General features: G+C 37.7%; 4 protein-coding genes across 7 annotated transcripts; 2 read left to right on the top strand and 2 right to left on the bottom strand.

Annotated features, from left to right (window-relative positions):
• Nucleotides 1-3,935: 3,935 nt before the first annotated feature.
• On the top strand, nt 3,936-6,768 carry LOC106375292 (probable alkaline/neutral invertase B). 2 transcript variants are annotated; one of them, XM_013815160.3, is made up of 5 exons: nt 3,936-4,248; nt 4,583-5,035; nt 5,111-5,542; nt 5,622-6,180; nt 6,272-6,768. In XM_013815160.3, exons 2-5 carry the CDS (start codon nt 4,631-4,633, stop codon nt 6,565-6,567), a joined length of 1,692 nt encoding a protein of 563 aa, XP_013670614.2. In that variant the 5' UTR covers nt 3,936-4,248; nt 4,583-4,630; the 3' UTR covers nt 6,568-6,768. The 2 variants fall into 2 exon arrangements, with proteins under 2 accessions (XP_013670614.2, XP_022550176.2); XM_022694455.2 differs by lacking the exon at nt 3,936-4,248 and adding an exon at nt 4,287-4,376.
• LOC106375293 (type III polyketide synthase B-like) lies at nt 6,734-8,210 on the bottom strand. Its single transcript, XM_013815161.3, has 3 exons — nt 7,981-8,210; nt 7,314-7,880; nt 6,734-7,231 (listed from the first exon to the last, which is right to left on the bottom strand). Exons 1-3 carry the CDS (start codon nt 8,162-8,164, stop codon nt 6,804-6,806), a joined length of 1,179 nt encoding a protein of 392 aa, XP_013670615.2. The 5' UTR covers nt 8,165-8,210; the 3' UTR covers nt 6,734-6,803.
• An 840-nt stretch (nt 8,211-9,050) lies between these two features.
• On the top strand, nt 9,051-15,167 carry LOC106375291 (pentatricopeptide repeat-containing protein MRL1, chloroplastic). Of its 3 annotated transcripts, XM_048745137.1 has the most exons (20): nt 9,051-9,540; nt 9,641-9,778; nt 9,887-10,436; nt 10,512-10,731; nt 10,828-10,891; nt 10,998-11,142; nt 11,213-11,328; nt 11,440-11,568; nt 11,706-11,879; nt 11,964-12,128; nt 12,491-12,631; nt 12,701-12,800; nt 12,920-13,028; nt 13,128-13,219; nt 13,322-13,412; nt 13,594-13,822; nt 13,897-13,989; nt 14,171-14,219; nt 14,461-14,554; nt 14,655-15,167. In XM_048745137.1, exons 1-20 carry the CDS (start codon nt 9,118-9,120, stop codon nt 14,881-14,883), a joined length of 3,351 nt encoding a protein of 1,116 aa, XP_048601094.1. In that variant the 5' UTR covers nt 9,051-9,117; the 3' UTR covers nt 14,884-15,167. The 3 variants fall into 3 exon arrangements, with proteins under 3 accessions (XP_048601094.1, XP_013670611.2, XP_013670613.2); XM_013815157.3 differs by having other exon boundaries at nt 9,641-10,436; XM_013815159.3 differs by having other exon boundaries at nt 9,051-9,456; nt 9,641-10,436.
• A 182-nt stretch (nt 15,168-15,349) lies between these two features.
• LOC106375294 (auxin-induced protein 15A-like) lies at nt 15,350-15,664 on the bottom strand. Its single transcript, XM_013815162.3, has one exon. The coding sequence runs from the start codon at nt 15,662-15,664 to the stop codon at nt 15,350-15,352; it is 315 nt and encodes a 104-aa protein (XP_013670616.2).
• Between the last annotated feature and the right edge of the window lie 2,795 nt (nt 15,665-18,459).

Below are 18,459 nucleotides of genomic sequence, written 5' to 3' on the forward strand. Positions count from 1 at the left end.
ATATTGTTTATTGTTAGATGGACCCGACAGAGTTACGGCGTTTTTTTTTATATAGGTGGGCCGAGCCGAAAGCAGAAGCCCAGTATCTAATCATTATATAATTCGCTTTTTTTTAATATTCTTGAAATAAATATGAAAAAATGTAAAAATGTCATTCAGCTCACTGAAAACCCTGAGATATAACCCTCGAAGTTACAAAACGTATAACACGGTGCATAGGATTACGAATTTTTTTTTTTTGAATAAATTTGATGCATTAAAATAAAAGTAACCAAAGTTTACAATTGTTCGATAATAACATCTTACAATTGAAAAAACATATATCTGAAACAGATATATGAGAAATTATAGGAGAAGTTACAAAGTAACTTAGTAGTTGGTTAAGATGAGAGTTTTCCAATGCATGCACGGAGCATGATGACAGAAACCTGAGATTTAGAAGCGCTTAAAATGGAGGTCTATGATCTCTTTGACCGCCACGACCGCCACGACCCCTATTTTTTCTTCCTCCTACTAAAGTCCACTGCATTTCTTGAACTTTTTGTGTTGGTTTAATTGGTCGACCTCCTCGAGTCCTTTGAGAAGGATCTCCCATTTTAAACCCTGAAAACTCCGAATGTAATGCAGCAAAATGGCTACCAAAGACACCTCCTTCAACATTCTCAGTCACTAAATCTGAAGAAGTAGAAGAGAAAGTTACCAAAGCAGGAGATGAGCCATGAGATGGGTATGGATGGCGCTTTGAAACGCAGCAGGGGAAGTTGCATTAGATGCAACAACAGGAGATGGAGTACGGATGATGGCGCTTTGAAACGCATCAAGAGAAGTTGCATCAGCTGCAACAGCAGGAGGTAGGGTATGGATGGCGCTTTGAAACGCAGCAGGAGATGTTGCTTCAGATGCAACAAGTTCAATTGGAGTTGTGGCTTCAGGTTCTGTTTCTGAACTTGGAAGAGTTGGAGTATCAGAAGCTACTTCCTCATGAGTATTAGTAAGAGGTAATGTTGAAGGTTTATCATAAGCAGCACCGGGAGTAACATCTTCGGTAGGTGCTAGACCCACTTCTTTCACAGCCTGATTAGAAGCAGTAAATCCCAGATAAAAAGATTCAGACTGTAGACATCTTGATTTTTATGGCCGAAATGACCACAATTCTCACACTTATTTGGAATCCATGAGTACTCAACTGAAACCATGGAAACATTGCCTTGTTTATCAGTAGCTGCAATTCTCTGCGTAATTTAGATAAATGTAAGTATAACAACAACCTTTTTATACCAAAAAAAAAACACAACCTTTCTAATATGCAACTTGCATGGCTTATTCAGCCTTGTTACACTTATTTAACATGCCTTGTTCGGTTGTGACCACTCCAAAATCTCGAAAATACGAAATGTAAAGAATTAAAACAAAAGAAAATAATAGATATTGATTTAAGGTGGAATGATGCCTTCTTCACTTTTTAGCAGCATAGCCCACTTTGTATTTATTTACCAAAGTGATTCGATTATTTTTCAGTCACAATTATGTGAATGTCTAAAACCAAAGAAAACTACAAACACCATCAGCTTCATCAAATATTTTTTAGACACGGCGACGGCTCCTAGTATCCTAACTAGGGTCTATCACTGGTATGAATCATTTTTCTTTCACTCCAGGACATGCTAGATAGTATTTTATTTTTTTATTATAAAATAAAGTTTAGAAGCGAATATATTGTAATGATACTCTATTTTTTACAGAGTGAAAAATGAGTTTACTATGTAAATCGAGTAGTTTTTTTTTTCTTTTCTTTTTTGTTCATCATTTTTTTTTTCAAAAAAAAATATCACCATTAGAGTATAACTCAACTCTATTATAGAATTAAGGGAAATTCTCTCGATTAGTTCTTTTTAAGTTTTTGTCATAAAAAAAACCCTCAAAAAATAAAATGATCAAAATAGCCTTTTTATTTTAAAATTTTTAATATTTTTTTTATTTTTTTTAATTTGAAATTTTATCCCCAAAATCTCACCTCTTAGGTCTAAACCCTAAATCTAAATTATTTAACCATATTTTTACCTTTTAATAAAATTTATTTTGGTCATTTTTTTCATTAAAGATTATTTTTGTGACAAAAACTTAAAAAATGATATCTTATGAAATTTCTCTAGAATTAATCTATTTAGAAAAAAAGAATAAAACCATTAAACGTACTCAATCCTGAACACATACTCAAGCAATATTAGTATGAGGCTTATAATTTTGTACACTTGAAAACTTGCAATGTATACTGTTCTTGTAACAAATGTAAGAATGATTTTTTTTTTTTTGGGTTCAAATGTAAGAATGAATTATAATCAAACTTACAATAGAATAAAACTTCAGTTAAAAAACATAATAAAACTTTGAATACTTTTTCTTTATCTATATAAAAAGAGTAAAAAGATAATTTGTAGGACTGAAAAAATTTCGTCAGTTAAAATATTGTAAATTTTAATTTTGATTTTTTGTAATTAAGATTTTTTGTTATCAATTAGGACCTATTTTTTAGTTTCTTATTCATAGATTATCCACTATTATTTTTGATCTGCGGCAGTGATGTTACCATTTTCAACTTCTATCACATTATTGTCTAGAATAAGCTAGCAAAAAAAAGCATTATGTCCCTAAAATCCAAAAGTTAAAATCAAATCAAAGCACTGGCAAAATAAACTTTTGGAGTCGACCAATAGACAATGTTAATTGTTTTGGAGTAATATTCGTTGTCAAAACTATACAACCTTTTGATTAACATTTTTATTATTCAAATCGAAAGTCACTCTAAGTTAAATAGTAAAATATGCAGATTCACTCTTACCTAGCGTTTACAATATGTATTGCCCCAAAAAAGCTTTTCTCTCTCGGCTCTGTTCCCTCTCTAGAATTTTACACGGAAAAGAGAGAAAACTCTAGTTTTGGTTCGCCAGATCCTCTCCGGCTTAGTTTTCCGTTTCATCGGGATGTTGACTCTGGGAAGAAGAAGTTTTTCTAGTTCTTCTTCGTTGGCTTATGTTTTCCGGGAGGCGATGGCTTCTTTAGTACCGCCATCACCGACTTTGTCTTTGGATGTAACCGATCTATGAATATGTCTTTTAATTGTTACTCTGCCTTTCGATATGAGTCTTGTATCGCATGTTGTTATGTCGGCGCAGAAGGATCGATTGTAGGCGGTTTAATCTTTGGTGATTTCGTAGATCGGAGTGTGAGCGACGGTTCGCTTTGTTGAGCCTTACGGTGAAATTCATTGGTTTGAGTGTGGTTTTAAATCGTCAATGGTGTTTCCGGTGGCTTTGGATGAGATCTCGGGACTGTCCTCGATGAAGCTCTCCGTTGGAAAAAGTTTGGTGATGAAGACGGGTACGGTGGTTTTTGCTCCAGCGTGTTCCGGCGAAACTAGTGGTCGTTCTTCGTTTTCTCCGGCTAACCTTGACGTTTGGGGTACCGATGTGGTGATCGGGTGACGCGTGTCTCTGTGAGGCAGGGACCTCAACACGTGGGTGGGCAAGAGTTTTGTTGGACGCGTGTATTGTTGTGGTACCGTTCAGTTTATGGGCCTTTGGCCATATTTCGTTTTGCCCTTTATGTTGGGCTTTAGCATGTCTATATGTCGGGTTTTATGTTTTTTTGTAGTTGGGCTTTCTGGGTTTGACCCTTCGATAAAATTAATAGATGAAAAAAAAAAAAAAAGTAAAATATACAGAAACGAACAATTATTAGTCATCTGACTCTGTGCATGGCACGAGATCCCCTGCCACCGTACACGTGGACAACCAAACATTTTCCTCACTGCAAAGATACTCTCTCACGTCACTGATTATTAACTTATACTATAAAGTTATCAACCATATGTTATTTATTTAAATATTGTATTATACTGGTGAAACTCGAAAAGCAACAACCTCCGTGCAATCATATCATATGCATGGCTTGATCAAAGGGTAGCCTTTTTCACCTTCCCCCAATCGCTAGAGTCACCGCGCTCGTTTCCATCTTCCCGTCACAATCACATCCTGTTCGTACACGTGGACCCACACATCCTCCTTTTTGGCCGAGTAGCTGATACGTCCTACCCTTTGCCGTTTCGAAAGATTACTTGTTCGCCTAGTGTGATACGATACACTCTCTCGCTTCTCTTCTGTTTCGTGATCAGAGAGAAGAGATAGAGAGGCGGAGAGCAGAGAGAGAAGCTCTTTCGTCTTCTTCTTCGTTCCGCGCTCGATCATCAAGGTTCGTGATACGTTTCTACGTCTCTCTGGTGGTTTAAGAACTGTTTGATCGAGATGAGGTTTTGTAACTCCTTGCTTAGTTTTCTTCGCCGGATCTCCGGCGAAGAGTCGTGTACGTGCGTTAGCTCGGTGAGAGTTTCGTTTTCGATCCGTCATGTGCCGTTGATATCGTTATAATCGAGTCGAAATCTCTCTTTGTTTTCTTGTTCTTTGTAAATTTACACGATAATCCGAACGGTTCGATGTTCGTGAAGTTTCTCCGTTTGATTGATTACGATATGATTATGCTATTGTTGTGAGCAAAATGGATCTGATATATATCTATGATAATGCAGGGAGTGATCATCAGACTGTTCGCTAGGGTTTTGAATCGATCTGGAGCAATGTCGAGTTTTAATCTGAACGTAGATGTAAATCAAAACGGAGATACACTAGACGATATCGATGACATTGATTTCTCCAAGTTGCTAGAGAAGCCGAGGCCGTTGAACATCGAGAGACTGAGATCACTCGACGAAAGGTCTCTCACCGAGTTATCTGGCTCACCGCAGCTTAGAAACGCGGATAATGCTTCTCGAGTCCATGATCACGCCGATTACGTGGCTTCACCGAGTGTGGGTAGGTGGTCTGGATTCAACACTCCTCGGTCAGTTCATGGATTCGAGTCTCATCCTATGGTGGGAGAGGCCTGGGATGCTTTGAGGAGGTCTATGGTGTACTTCCGTGGACAGCCTGTTGGGACTATTGCTGCTGTGGATAACTCTGAAGAGAAGCTTAACTATGATCAGGTGAAGAATGCTTAAACACACACATTTTTATCTGTCACGATTCTATTAATTCGTGTGTTGGTTTGGTTGTCTTAGGTGTTTGTGAGAGACTTTGTACCAAGTGCTTTGGCGTTCTTGATGAACGGAGAACCAGATATAGTGAGAAACTTCCTTTTGAAGACTCTTCGTCTTCAGTCTTGGGAGAAAAAGATTGATAGGTTCCAGCTTGGCGAAGGAGTTATGCCTGCTAGCTTCAAAGTTTTCCATGATCCCGTTAGGAACCATGAAACGTTGATTGCTGATTTTGGCGAGAGCGCGATTGGGAGAGTGGCGCCGGTTGATTCTGGATTCTGGTGGATTATTTTGCTCAGAGCCTACACAAAGTCTACTGGAGACTCTTCTCTTGCTGACATGCCTGAATGCCAGAAGGGTATACGGTTGATACTAAGCCTTTGTCTCTCTGAGGGGTTTGATACCTTTCCCACTCTCTTGTGCGCTGATGGCTGCTGTATGATTGATCGTAGGATGGTGAGTAAAGTCCTTTTACTAATTTGATTCTTTCTACAAGGAGACAGTTTGAGAATCTTCTGTTTTTTCCTTGTTGTAGGGAGTTTATGGTTACCCGATAGAGATCCAAGCCCTCTTCTTTATGGCCTTAAGGTGTGCGCTCCTCGTACTTAAACACGATGGAGAAGGTAAAGAAATGGTGGAACAGATAGTGAAGCGACTCCATGCGTTGAGCTACCACATGAGGAGTTACTTCTGGCTAGACTTGAAGCAGCTTAATGACATTTACCGATACAAGACTGAGGAATACTCTCACACTGCTGTCAACAAGTTCAACGTAATCCCTGATTCTCTTCCGGAATGGGTTTTCGACTTCATGCCATCTCACGGAGGGTTTTTTATCGGCAACGTTAGCCCCGCGAGAATGGATTTCCGCTGGTTTGCGTTGGGAAATTGTATAGCCATATTGTCTTCCATGGCTACTCCTGAACAGTCAACCGCAATAATGGATCTCATAGAATCTCGCTGGGAAGAATTGGTTGGAGAAATGCCGCTCAAAGTTTGCTACCCTGCAATAGAAAGCCATGAATGGAGGATTGTAACTGGTTGTGACCCCAAAAACACTAGATGGAGTTACCACAATGGAGGGTCCTGGCCAGGTAAATTTACTAATTCTCCTATACGTTGCGTTGGATTACAATTAAACATGTTCCTGTTCCTCTGGTCTGACCTTTATGTTCCCTGGCACAGTGCTGCTGTGGCTACTGACGGCTGCTTGTATCAAAACTGGTCGACCTCAAATAGCAAGGCGAGCAATTGAAGTAGCTGAGGCTAGGCTTCATAAAGACAATTGGCCTGAATACTATGATGGAAAGCTAGGGAGATACGTGGGGAAGCAGTCACGTAAATGCCAGACCTGGTCAATCGCCGGATACTTAGTAGCCAAGATGATGCTGGAAGATCCGTCACATGTCGGTATGGTTGCTCTTGAGGAAGACAAACAAATGAAACCCGTTATGAGAAGATCCAACTCCTGGACTTGTTGAAGTTTGATCATCTTCGTCAAGGTAACATAAGCAAGAGATGATCTTAAGAGAAAACCTCATGACCCGTGGTTTTAATGCCTGATAACGACTCTTTCTTTGTTTTTCAAATTGCACATTCTACGTTGTTTTGCTTTGTGAAATATTTTTAGACTACGAAACATTTAAGCATCATAAAAAAAGAGTTCTTCTCTTTAAGCTTCACATTCTTATTACATGCATATCTCTCTCTCTGTTGCTCAAACATCAAGGTTTCGAGCAACGATGCCTTCAAATGTAACACCAGGTCCAAAAGCTAGAATCAGACCCCACTCGTTTTCAACTTCCTTCATCTTCCTTGCTTTCCGGCTCTCCTCCAACATATACTCCAACACATAAACGATTGAATTGCTACTTGCGTTGCCATAGTCCATTAGAGCTCTTCTGCTTGGACTCAGCTTCTCCGGCGAGAGGTTAAGCCGCTTTTCCATTCGGTTCAAGATGGCTGGTCCGCCTGGATGAACCGCCCAGAACATCTGGTTATAGTCTTTAGGAGTCAGTCCCGCTTTTCCTATTAGCTTCTTGCAGAAACTCTCCACGTTGTCTTCTATTAGCTTCGGAAGCTCTCTCGACAGCGTGAAGTTTATCCCTTCTTCCGTTAGCCTCCCATCTATCGTCTTCTCTGTGTCTGCACCATGAAAATGCTATCCTAAGTTTGTCTAAACACATCGGCTAAGTTATAAGGATGCAAAGATCATGTAGTTTTTTACCAGGAAGGAAATTTTGAATTGCAGTGTGAAGCTCAAAGAGAGGCTTCTCAGAGATGGGGTCTGGGTCGGATCCGATGATCATAGCTCCAGCTCCATCACCAAACAACGCGACCCCAACAAGATCATACGGTCTGTCTGCACTTGGAGGTTTGAAACCAATGATGGTAGTCTCAGAAGTAGCAAGCAAAACTCTACTCCCCGGATTGTTCTCGGCTATGTCTTTGGCTACACGGAGGCCTGCAACGCCACCAGAACAGCCTACGAAGTAGAGAAGAACACGGTGTGTCTCGGGGCTGAGACCAAGTCCTTTGGCTAAGTACAGGTCGCCACCAGGAAGACGAGCTTCGCTTGAGGAGACGTAGACAAGGTGAGTTATGTCGGAGATAGAACGGCCCCATTTCTTGATGCAGGCTCTAGAAGCTTCTACCGCCATTTCGGTGACAGCGTCGTTGCATATGTCCAGACGCTGCTTCACGGTGGATCCTCCTTCAATGGCGAGTTCTGGATACTTCGTTAGTATCTCCTCTGACATTACAACATACCTTGTCTTCACCGTCGTTGTCTTGCCTGTATTGTAAAGGCAACAGTCAAAACAACCTCCGTACTGAGAAGCTTATACAAAGTTAAAATTTATTAAAAAGGAGAAAAGGTTAAAGAAAGAGATTACAGAGACGAGTAAGCTTCTGTTTGAGTTCAGGGTCATCACAGTTGGTGGTTTTGAAGTAGCCATCAACCAAGTACTCTTGCATCACAAGCTGGTGAGGAAAGGCTTTTCCGATAGCAAGAATGGTCGCTTTCCCTGGATTTGGTTTCTTCTCCGAACCCAACTCTGTTGAATCGATGCTTCCCATTTTCTATCTGTTTTCTCTTGTTAAATATTAAGTATGTTCAAAAGGGTCAAGGTGAAGGCATATATATAATATATATATATACAGTCTATGACCTGCATCTTGTGCGGTGTTTGTTTCTGCCTAGTTGATATTTGGTGAAGATTAGGTGTGAGATTCAGGAGCTTCATGTTTATTGCATTGGCTCTTTCTCAAAGATCAATCTCGAATTCTTTGAGTATTTTCTCTTGATACATCATAATCTTTGGGTTTAACTAAAAGCCATTTGTTCCTAACCAACACAAGAGTGTGTACACTTCAAAAAAAATGATCAGAGAAACCAACTAAAGCTTCTTATTATTGCTTAATCTGCCTTTACCCTTTGCTTGAATCATTCATATCCCTTGTTCAGAGGTCTGGGAAACAGTTCCCACTGATAAATTCAATCTGTACTCTGGTAACTGACTTTTGATCAAGCTTGGCAGTTGGAAATATTCCCATTCTTAGTATCAGTCACTCATCAAAATCGTAGGAATCTTAAAACTATCAACCACATATGCCACTGCTCCTCCCTGAAATGCATATATACACAAAAGACGCAGTAGCAACTGAACAAGACACTGAGAAGCACATAGATTGGAGAAAAGTTCATAGACTGTTTACCTCCATGTATTTAACATCATTTGCTGTAATGGATTCATTTGGAGACATATCCAATGAACATAAGTGGGCCACTTGGACTCGGACCAAACCCAACATACAAGTAAAACATTTTTTCTGTCTTTGCATAATTGAAAAAACAAAAGAGAAAAATGATAAGGAAAACGTTGACGACTTGACGGCCGTTAAAGCCACGTCAGCATATGGCCCACAGCGAGTCGTTCGTTATTTCATATCCTCTCAACTATTCTCCTCTTTATGCTCCCTTTATCCTCTCATCATCTTTCCTCCTCCTCTCTCTCTCTCCTTCTCCTCCAATGGAGGTTACCTCCTCCTTCATCTCTACTACCACTTCGTCGTCGAAGTATCTCACCTTAACTTCCTACTCTCCGGTGATTCTTCCGGCCTCTAGTCTCCGCTCCATCCGTACTGATTTCCTCGGCTGCTGCCACACTCTCCGTCCTCCTCCTCATCATCATCATCATCTTCGAACTCGCGCCGGAAAACGGAAAACTAGTCGTTCATCGCCTCGTTTAGTCGTTAGAGCTTCTATCGACTCTGGTCTGATCCTCGTTGTTGTGGCTGTCACCGCTTTTTCCGCCATTGCTTTCGCTTATTGCCAAAATTCTTTCAGAAAACGAAAACTTTCCGACAAGGTCAGTCAAGTTTCCGACAAGACCAGTCAACTTTCCGACAAGGTCAGTAACCTTTCCGACAAGGCCATTCAACTTTCCGACAAGGTCAGTAAAATTTACATTTCTTTTACCTCTGCATCGCTTGAGCTGATGATTTTTTTTTGATGAAATTTGAAGTGAATTCTGACTGGCTAAACTTGATCAGGTTGCAGAATCTCCAGGGACGCTTCATGGAGGAAAGATCAGTAGTAGTGAGAGTCAGCAGGAAAGTCAACATTTAGATGCTCATGAAGGAAGTCTTGTGGAAGTAAATGGAGGTTTTAGAAAGAAGGTGGAAGAGGAGGCTCATCAAATCCAGGAAACTGCTAACGAGACGGTTGCCACGTCATCAATCACCAGAGGTTTTAGAAAGAAGGTGGAAGAAAGTGCGAACAAATCTGAGGAAGAGGAGGCTCATCAAGTCCAGGAAGCTGCTGTGATGGAGTATGATCCATTTGTGGCCAAAGAAATGGCAGCTGAGGAGTCTCAGTTTGCTGTTGCCGGTGTCAGCACTATTGCTAGTGAACATAGTTCTATAGATGAGTCCCTTTCATCTTCTTTGAGTAATGGGCATGTTGCTGTGGATTCAGCTACATTGGGAACACAAGCACCTGAAGAGCAAACGGTTATGGAGAATGGTTTCTCGCAGGCAGTGGTGGGAGTTCATTCGGTTGCTTCTCCACATGTGGTGGTAGATGACGATGCGCATGCCCTGGAGAATAAGTATAACGGTTTGACCCAGAAGCCTATTGAGTACAGCATTTTCACGGAGAGCAAAAGAGAAGAGATTCATACATTTTATGGGTCTAATCATTCATCACCCACTTCTTCAAGGCTGGCAAGTGTTAAAGCAGTCTCTCCTACTCTTACTTCTACTGCAACTGATAGTTTATTGCTAGACCACAAGAACGGTGGAGTAATTGATACTCAGTTCTCAGGACCAAGTTTTGGTCAGGCTACTGGTACGTTGACAGTGAGGTACTTTCCTGTAAGGCCAATCCATTAGATGATGCTGGAAAGTTACTTTTCCTTTGCAGGCTATGTTGAGGAAGAGAATCTTGTGGGACACGGTAACGGTGGTTTATCCCACAAAAGGAAAGATGTAAGAAGAGACTGGGAAGTTCCAGATGATGGGAAGAAGCATGTGGTTCACCAAACTGATGAAAGCATGCCTGAGTTCCCTTCTCAGATACTTAATAGCAATGGGCGTTCTCCAGAAACTACTGATGCTTACTACCGGTTACTTAGAGATGGGAGGTAAAAAAATTATCAACTGGTTTGTAAAAAAAAAACAGTGCTCTATCTTGTGACTGCATTATTTGACTTTGAGGGTTTAATATCCATATATTATAGGCTAATGGACTGCATACACGTACTTGAAGATCTGGAGAAAAGGGATCTATTGGACATGGACAAGGTATGGCTGCTTTCATGAGAAATATGGATTATAATCTTAGTTTTGGTCCTGTTTGAAATGTGGAACTTTGGTCAGTGATCTTATTTTTCTTGTATCCTAATATCAGATTTATCACGCAAGCTTCTTTAAACTCTGCAAGAAGAAAAGAGCTGTCAAGGAAGCATTTCGCTTTACCAAGTTGATTCCAAATCCAACCATGAGCACGTTCAATATGTTAATGTCTGTATGTGCCAGCTCCCAGGACATAGAAGGTGATATTAATATCCCATATTGATCTTGTTAAAGTTCATTCTTTTGAATATTTAGTTGTTACCTATGTAGGAGCTCGTGGAGTTCTGCATCTGGTGCAAGAGAATGGTATGATGGCTGATTGCAAACTTTACACAACTTTAATCTCAAGTTGTGCTAAAAGTGGAAAAGTTGATGCAATGTTTGAGGTATACTAATCTTCTTTTCCCTGTATGTTATATAAACAAGGATACATATTAGGCTGTTTCTTTGGAATCTCTATTATATCATGTGATACCTCTGTGTGGTTATATTCTCAGGTGTTCCACCAGATGGCAAATTCTGGAGTAGAACCCAATCTTCACACGTTTGGTGCGCTTATTGATGGATGTGCTAGAGCTGGACAAGTAGCCAAGGCATTTGGTGCTTATGGAATTTTAAGGTCTAAGGTAAGCCTGCCACAAGTTTCTTACTGCCTCCTATCATGTTTCTAGACCGATGATACTATCCTCTTGCTCGTTATATGTCCATAATGTTTTGTAACATCAAGGCTATTATTACATTGATGACATGTTCGATGCAGTAGAATGTTAAGCCAGACCGGGTTGTATTCAACGCCCTCATCTCCGCATGTGGCCAATCAGGAGCTGTTGACCGTGCTTTCGATGTGTTAGCCGAAATGAAGGCTGAGACCCACCCTATAGACCCTGATCATATCACGGTTGGTGCGTTGATGAAAGCATGTTTCAATGCTGGTCAGGTGTGTGGCTTTTTTTTGTTTTTGTTCCATTTTTTGTTTTGTTTTTTACTTTCTATTTTGATTAAAGGATAAGTTTTATTCCAGGTCGAACGAGCTAAAGAAGTGTACAAGATGATCCATCAATATGGAATAAAGGGTACTCCAGAAGTCTATACCATTGCTGTGAATAGCTGCAGCAAGTCTGGGGACTGGGATTTTGCATGTAGCATATACAGTGACATGAAAGAGAAAGGTGTTGTCCCTGACGAGGTATGTCTATTTTTGAATTATGTGTCATGTTGAAGTTGCATATCCAACTGGAAAGGATTCTGGCCATTATGTCAGAGCTCCCTAGTTCGAGTGACCATTGGGACGAAACTAATATTACATGCTGTGGTTTCGGGCCTATGAGGATTACAAGATTTGGCCCGAACCTCTTGGTATTCAAAAAAAAAAAGAAGTTCCATATCTTTATGAGGCATGAACATGTTATCTCTAAGATTACCTGCTAAAACTTATGGAAGTGTGTGTTAGGAGTTAACTGTTTAACACTTTATAACTAAGAGAATTTATTTGAAGTGCTTCTAAAGCCATCTTACTTATAGGTGCAATCTTGGTTTTAACCTTTGCAGGTCTTTTTTAGTGCATTGATCGATGTTGCGGGACATGCAAAAATGTTAGAGGAAGCTTTTGGCATTCTTCAGGATGCGAAATCTCAAGGCATACGTCTGGGAACCATAACATATAGCTCACTGATGGGAGCTTGTTGTAATGTATGTTGCCTTTTATAGTTGTAGCAAGAGTCTTGAACACTACTGATACCCTTTTTCTTTTTGGTTTAGGCGAAAAATTGGAAGAAAGCACTGGAGCTCTATGAAAATATCAAGTCAATCAAACTTAGACCAACTGTTTCAACAATGAATGCTCTTATAACTGCCTTGTGTAAGACCTCATACATTACACTATCTTAATCTTTTACCCTTATTAATAAATAAATATGATAAAAGTATAAGGCGGAAAAGAAAAATCATTACTGGTTTGACACCTTAGAGTATCAACAGGTGAAGGTGGTCAACTTCCCAAGGCTATGGAATATCTTGATGAGATAAAGACTTTGGGATTAACACCAAACACTATCACTTACTCTATGCTCATGCTGGCAAGTGAAAGGTAACTTCTTCTTAAGTTGAATTATTTAAGCTTGTTTGGATTATTAATCAGTGCAATCAGATTTGAGAATTCAGTATTCTCTGAATTTTCTGTGTGTAGAAAGGATGACTTTGAGGTAAGTTTCAAGCTTCTCTCTCGAGCAAAAGAAGATGGAGTATCACCAAACTTCATCATGTGTAGATGCATAACAAGTAAGCTTTTGTATTTTACATTCAATGCAATCAAACATGTAAGCGTTTTGTCTTAATATAGCACTTATGTTTCTTGCTTCTTTTTTTTGCTATTCTATAAAGGCCTTTGCAAGCGAAGGTTTGAGAAGGCATCTGCAGCTGGTGAACCTGTTGTGTCATTCAAATCAGGACGACCTCAGATTGAAAATAAATGGTCAGTATAGCTTCCTTTTCCAATTCTTAAGGCAGTTACTCTTCTTCTTAATGTTGATTTGATGTTTTAGTAAATTTGTTAGATTTGATCTGATACTTGTGTTACTCTCTCTTCTTCAATAAAGATCTACATCAAGAATCTAATTCCAGGTTGATAATTGATACATTTTCCTTTCTTTCAGGACATCAATGGCGTTAATGGTTTACCGTGAGACAATATCAGGTGGTACAGTTCCTACTACAGAAGTAGTTTCACAAGTTTTGGGATGCTTGCAACTTCCACATGATGCTGCTTTGAGGGATAGGCTGGTTTCGAATTTAGGCAACATTTCTTCACAAAGGCAGCATAACATATTCCCATTAGTAGATGGGTTTGGAGAGTATGATCCTCGAGCATTTTCACTTCTTGAGGTAATGTTGGTAGCTTCATATAGATATTCATTACGTCCACAGAGTTTATATTATTTTTTTTTCATGATTTGCAGGAGGCTACTTCTCTTGGAGTTCTTCCTTCTATGTCCTTCAATAAAGTTCCATTGTTTTTTGACACGACAGAACTGCCCAAAAACGTGGCTGAGGTAAAACCCTTTTGTTATAGTGGAATAAACTTTACATAATAATAGCTAGGAAGGCTATAGATTAACTCTTCCAGTGATCATGAATTGTATATTGAATAAATAAAAAAACAGATCAATATCTCACTGTTTTAGCACTTTTTGGATTCCCATGTATCTAATAATGTCATGAAAAATATGGCAGGTTTACCTCTTAACCATCTTTAAAGGTCTTAAGCATCGCCTTGCAGCTGGTAAGATAATCTGTTTTCTTTAACTTTTCTCGACATAACTTTACATCAGTCTTCTTAAATAGTTATTGGTCTTTTGGCTTTTCTTGATCTGAATATCCACTATCAGATCATCAACTTTAGGATAAAAATCTTAAACAAATGGTTAGCTAGTTGGGAAGATCTAACTGGTTGATTGAATTTTTCAATGGCTTTGAGGTCTGTAATTAAAATCTCTTACCTGTTAATCTCATGTATGTTTCAGGTGCAAAGATACCTCATATAAATTTGATAATTTCCATAGAAGAGAAGGAGATTACAACTCCTGAAGGAGAGAAGACAATTGACCTTGCAGGAAGGTAAACTGATGAGTATCCTATGCTCTGTATTAACTATGCAGAGGTGATGTTTACCCTCTGAAGTTATATAGTCTTCTAAGAACATCCCTTTTGTTGACAGGGTTGGGCAAGACATTTCTGCCTTGTTGAGAAGATTGGGGATACCTTATCACAGAAAGGATGCTAAATTAAGAATCAATGGTGTTGCTTTGAAGAACTGGTTTCAACCAAAGCTTGATTCGCCATTCTCTACAAAGCCAGGGGGCTTAAGATCATCTCAAGTACCATTAGGTAACCAAATCACTCGCCAGCAACGAAGCATTCGACTAGGGAACTTGTCACTTGAGTGAGAACTGAGAAGAGGCTTCTCTCATTTTGATCCTAGTTAACCTCCGAGAGTTTTTTTTTTTCACACGCAACGAGATACTCAGTGCATGTCACATCGCACTCCTCCAGAATCGGAGCAGAAAAGTGAAACATTCAAGTTTTGCTTCCTGCATGGTTCTTGCTGTCCACATGAGGATGTTGCATAGTGACATGAAGTTAATTGCATGGCAAAACAGTTGGTATGTATATCTCTATAAGTTTGTATTTATTCATATATAAATGGTAAATGATTCTTTTAAAGACTTCAGAAACTTGTGTCTGTCTTTATTAGAGATAAACCAAATATGAGATTGTAAAATTCCACTTCAAGATTCTCCATGATTAAAAAAAAATACATGGGAAAAGATACATCATTAGTCTCAAGAACAAGTTTTCAAGATCTTTATAAATACAATGCTCCTAAGAGGCATCTAACATCCCTTTTTAACTTTATTGTAACCGAGAAGCGATGAGATCAAGAAACACTTCTTCTCTACAAGGAATGGTCAAGCCTCCCATTGGATGATTGAATCCAAACTCTTCCTCTGCTCGGCTAAGGAACTCTCTGAAGGAAGGATCATTCAGAAACGAAATTGGAACCACGAATTTCTTCTTCTCCTTCTCAATCTGTTCTCCTACGTACACTGCCACATGCCCTTTAGGGACATGATCCAGTGCTGATGATGTTCGGTTTCTGCTTGCCAGGGAGTTTAGCTTCAGTATCTGCTTTGTTGCAGTTGTGATCGCAAAACGACTCAACCCCATCTTTCTTTCTTTTTTGCTTTAGGACCAAAGATGCTAAACGATTTTTTTTTTTTGTTTTCACCACAATGCTTGAGATGAAGAAAGGTGGGGTAATGATTGTCTCTATTTATAATAATGAATTTTTTTAAGTTATAATGATTTTTTTTTAAATTAACGACTAATAGCTTTTCAATAATTTAAGGGCAATTATTGTGTTTTTTTTCCTCATGCAAGTTGTTCGTGAAGTCCTCCAACAAAAAATTATTTGTTCTTACTAATATAAAAATATAAAATTAAGCTGAAAAGTCAAAATATTATTATTATATCCTTTTTCTCTGAATATTATTTGAACTTATGAAAGTTGTTCTACTTCCTTCGGCATAGAAGTGTGTGTGCTTTCAAAAAGATAATAACAAGTGGACAAGCACATGCAAAGAAGACACCGAGCAACTTGTCACATTGGCTGAAATAACGATCAACACGAAGAAAAAATTCAGGATAGATATAACCAATTTGATATTTCAGATTTAAATATATGTAGAAAATGCTCAATTTGGTTAATCATTGGATTGGTTTTCGTCTGATAGATGCGAATCATTAGGGCCGCAAATATACTTCAATTAACAAATCATTACATTTAAATACTATCACTAGATTTTGACCCGCGCTTTCAAAGCGCGGGTTTATTATTATTTTTTTTTTCAATTGACAAATATTTAGTAAATGTCACATTTTCATATATTTGTGTTTTATTTTATAAAAGACTTAAAAATTTTATCTTTATTTATCGTATTTCATTTTAAATGACTATTTATGTTAAAAAAAAATAAACTTTATTTTTTTAATGAATTAAGTTGGTATAACTCTGATAAATTAATTGTATTATGGAGTTAATATTTTAATTAAAAAATTATATACTTTTAATAAAGATTTATACTTTTCAATAAAAAAATTCAATTATTTTTATGAATGCTTAAATTATATTAAGAAAAGAAAAAAATAATAATTAAGAATAGTTGAAAAAAAATTATTTGAACTTGGACTCAATGGTCCAAAGGAAAAAAAAAAGGTGAGAATTGAATCTGATTTTTTAATAGGCCCAAATGGCCCAAGAGAGATTTGATTTGGGCTGGATCCAAAAATAATGACCTAATATAGATTTGTTATTAATATTACTTAATTACCTTTAATGAAACATGCAATGTTAGTGAAGGAAACATGCCCCTAAGGTAATTATGACAATAGGATCCTGCTTTAATAGTATAGATTTTGCTGAGTCGCATCTAATCACCCAATTTTCAGTCTCGGATCATATAGATGCTTTTCGGAATCGTTCTTGATCTACTAGTTGGCGACTCCACATTATTTATTTCCTTATTGATATGTGAGAAGTTAATATTTGTGTTTGATTGATAGTTCTTTAGATAGATGTTCTTATTGCTATTTGGCAGTTATCCTACATATATATAGCTTAATGTGCTATAATGATACTACCTCTAGAACTTAGCATACGTATGTTGATATATTACGTCTGTGTTTATGCGACAAAGTATATAAGAAATTTATTCCTAGTTACATTATAACATGACTGTTATCTTTATTTGATTCGCGTCTTGTAGATTTTCAAGATGTTCTCAACCGTTGTTGTGATCTTTTTGTTGAAATGTCATTTTCTGTAACTTACAACTTTACAAGTAATACAAGATATAATTGCCATGATCTTATCTACCATGCACACCCAAACCGAAAATATTTGCAAATCATATACCTCTAATTGAGATTGACAAGATACAGTAGTTAATGCATCACAATCAGAAAAAAGGAGCTTACAATGAAGACCTATCGTTAGTCCAGAAAATGGCCAGTGCAATTGGTTCTAAATCTGTGTGCTATATTGTTTTAAAAAGCAAAAAAAAAATAAGAGAGAGAAGGTTTGGATTCTTTTATTTATTATCTTATAAGTTTAAGATAAAGAATTTGGTTTTGTTTATACAATACTGATTTTTTTGCCACCAAAATTTATATTGCTACCCAATTATTTGATAACGAAGGTCTTTGGGTTTAAATTCGATAAATAATAGGCAATGAATGGAATAGTTAGTGACTAAAGTTAAAACAATTTAGATAAATGATATGGCCATGCAGTATAAGATTAACTTTTATGATTTCTATTATGAAATCTCCCAAGTTCATAATCTAGATTTAGATTAATTCAACCCTGATATTTTCTAGTGAAGAAGAAAGATACTACTAACCTTGATCCATGCTTTCCTTGGTTTGTTTGAATCAATTCATCAATTTGATTTTCTCCTCCCTATGACCCTTAATCCTTTATGATTCCCTTTGATGGACAAAGGAATCTAAAACCTCTCCTAATCACTTTTTTCTCTTACGTACGTGATCGTTTTATTATTATCAACACCAATGTAACTCTTCTTAGATACAAGAAAAGTCACTTGTGGCATTTTGATAACCACCACAAGTGAGTATATATATGTGTATCTTATTGTGCCTTTTCAATTATCACCTTTTTCATTTGTACTCTTTCAAGTACAAACTATACTTTATATGTGATTAATATACATCCAAGCACAAGTATAACACATATACATAAATGATTGTATATAACCATTATAGAAGAATCATTTATAACTAACAAAGCAAGGAAGGAGGATTATCAATACACCCATATTCTAATTCTTTTATCGAAACCGATCCATCGTAGTATCGTCTTTTATATTAGAATATAAAACATTAATATGAACTTGAATTTTATATTAAACCAATATACATATAGGTCATATAAGAATTTATAA

This window comes from Brassica napus, chromosome C1, assembly GCF_020379485.1.
Source record: "Brassica napus cultivar Da-Ae chromosome C1, Da-Ae, whole genome shotgun sequence".
Classification (NCBI taxonomy): Eukaryota; Viridiplantae; Streptophyta; class Magnoliopsida; order Brassicales; family Brassicaceae; genus Brassica; species Brassica napus.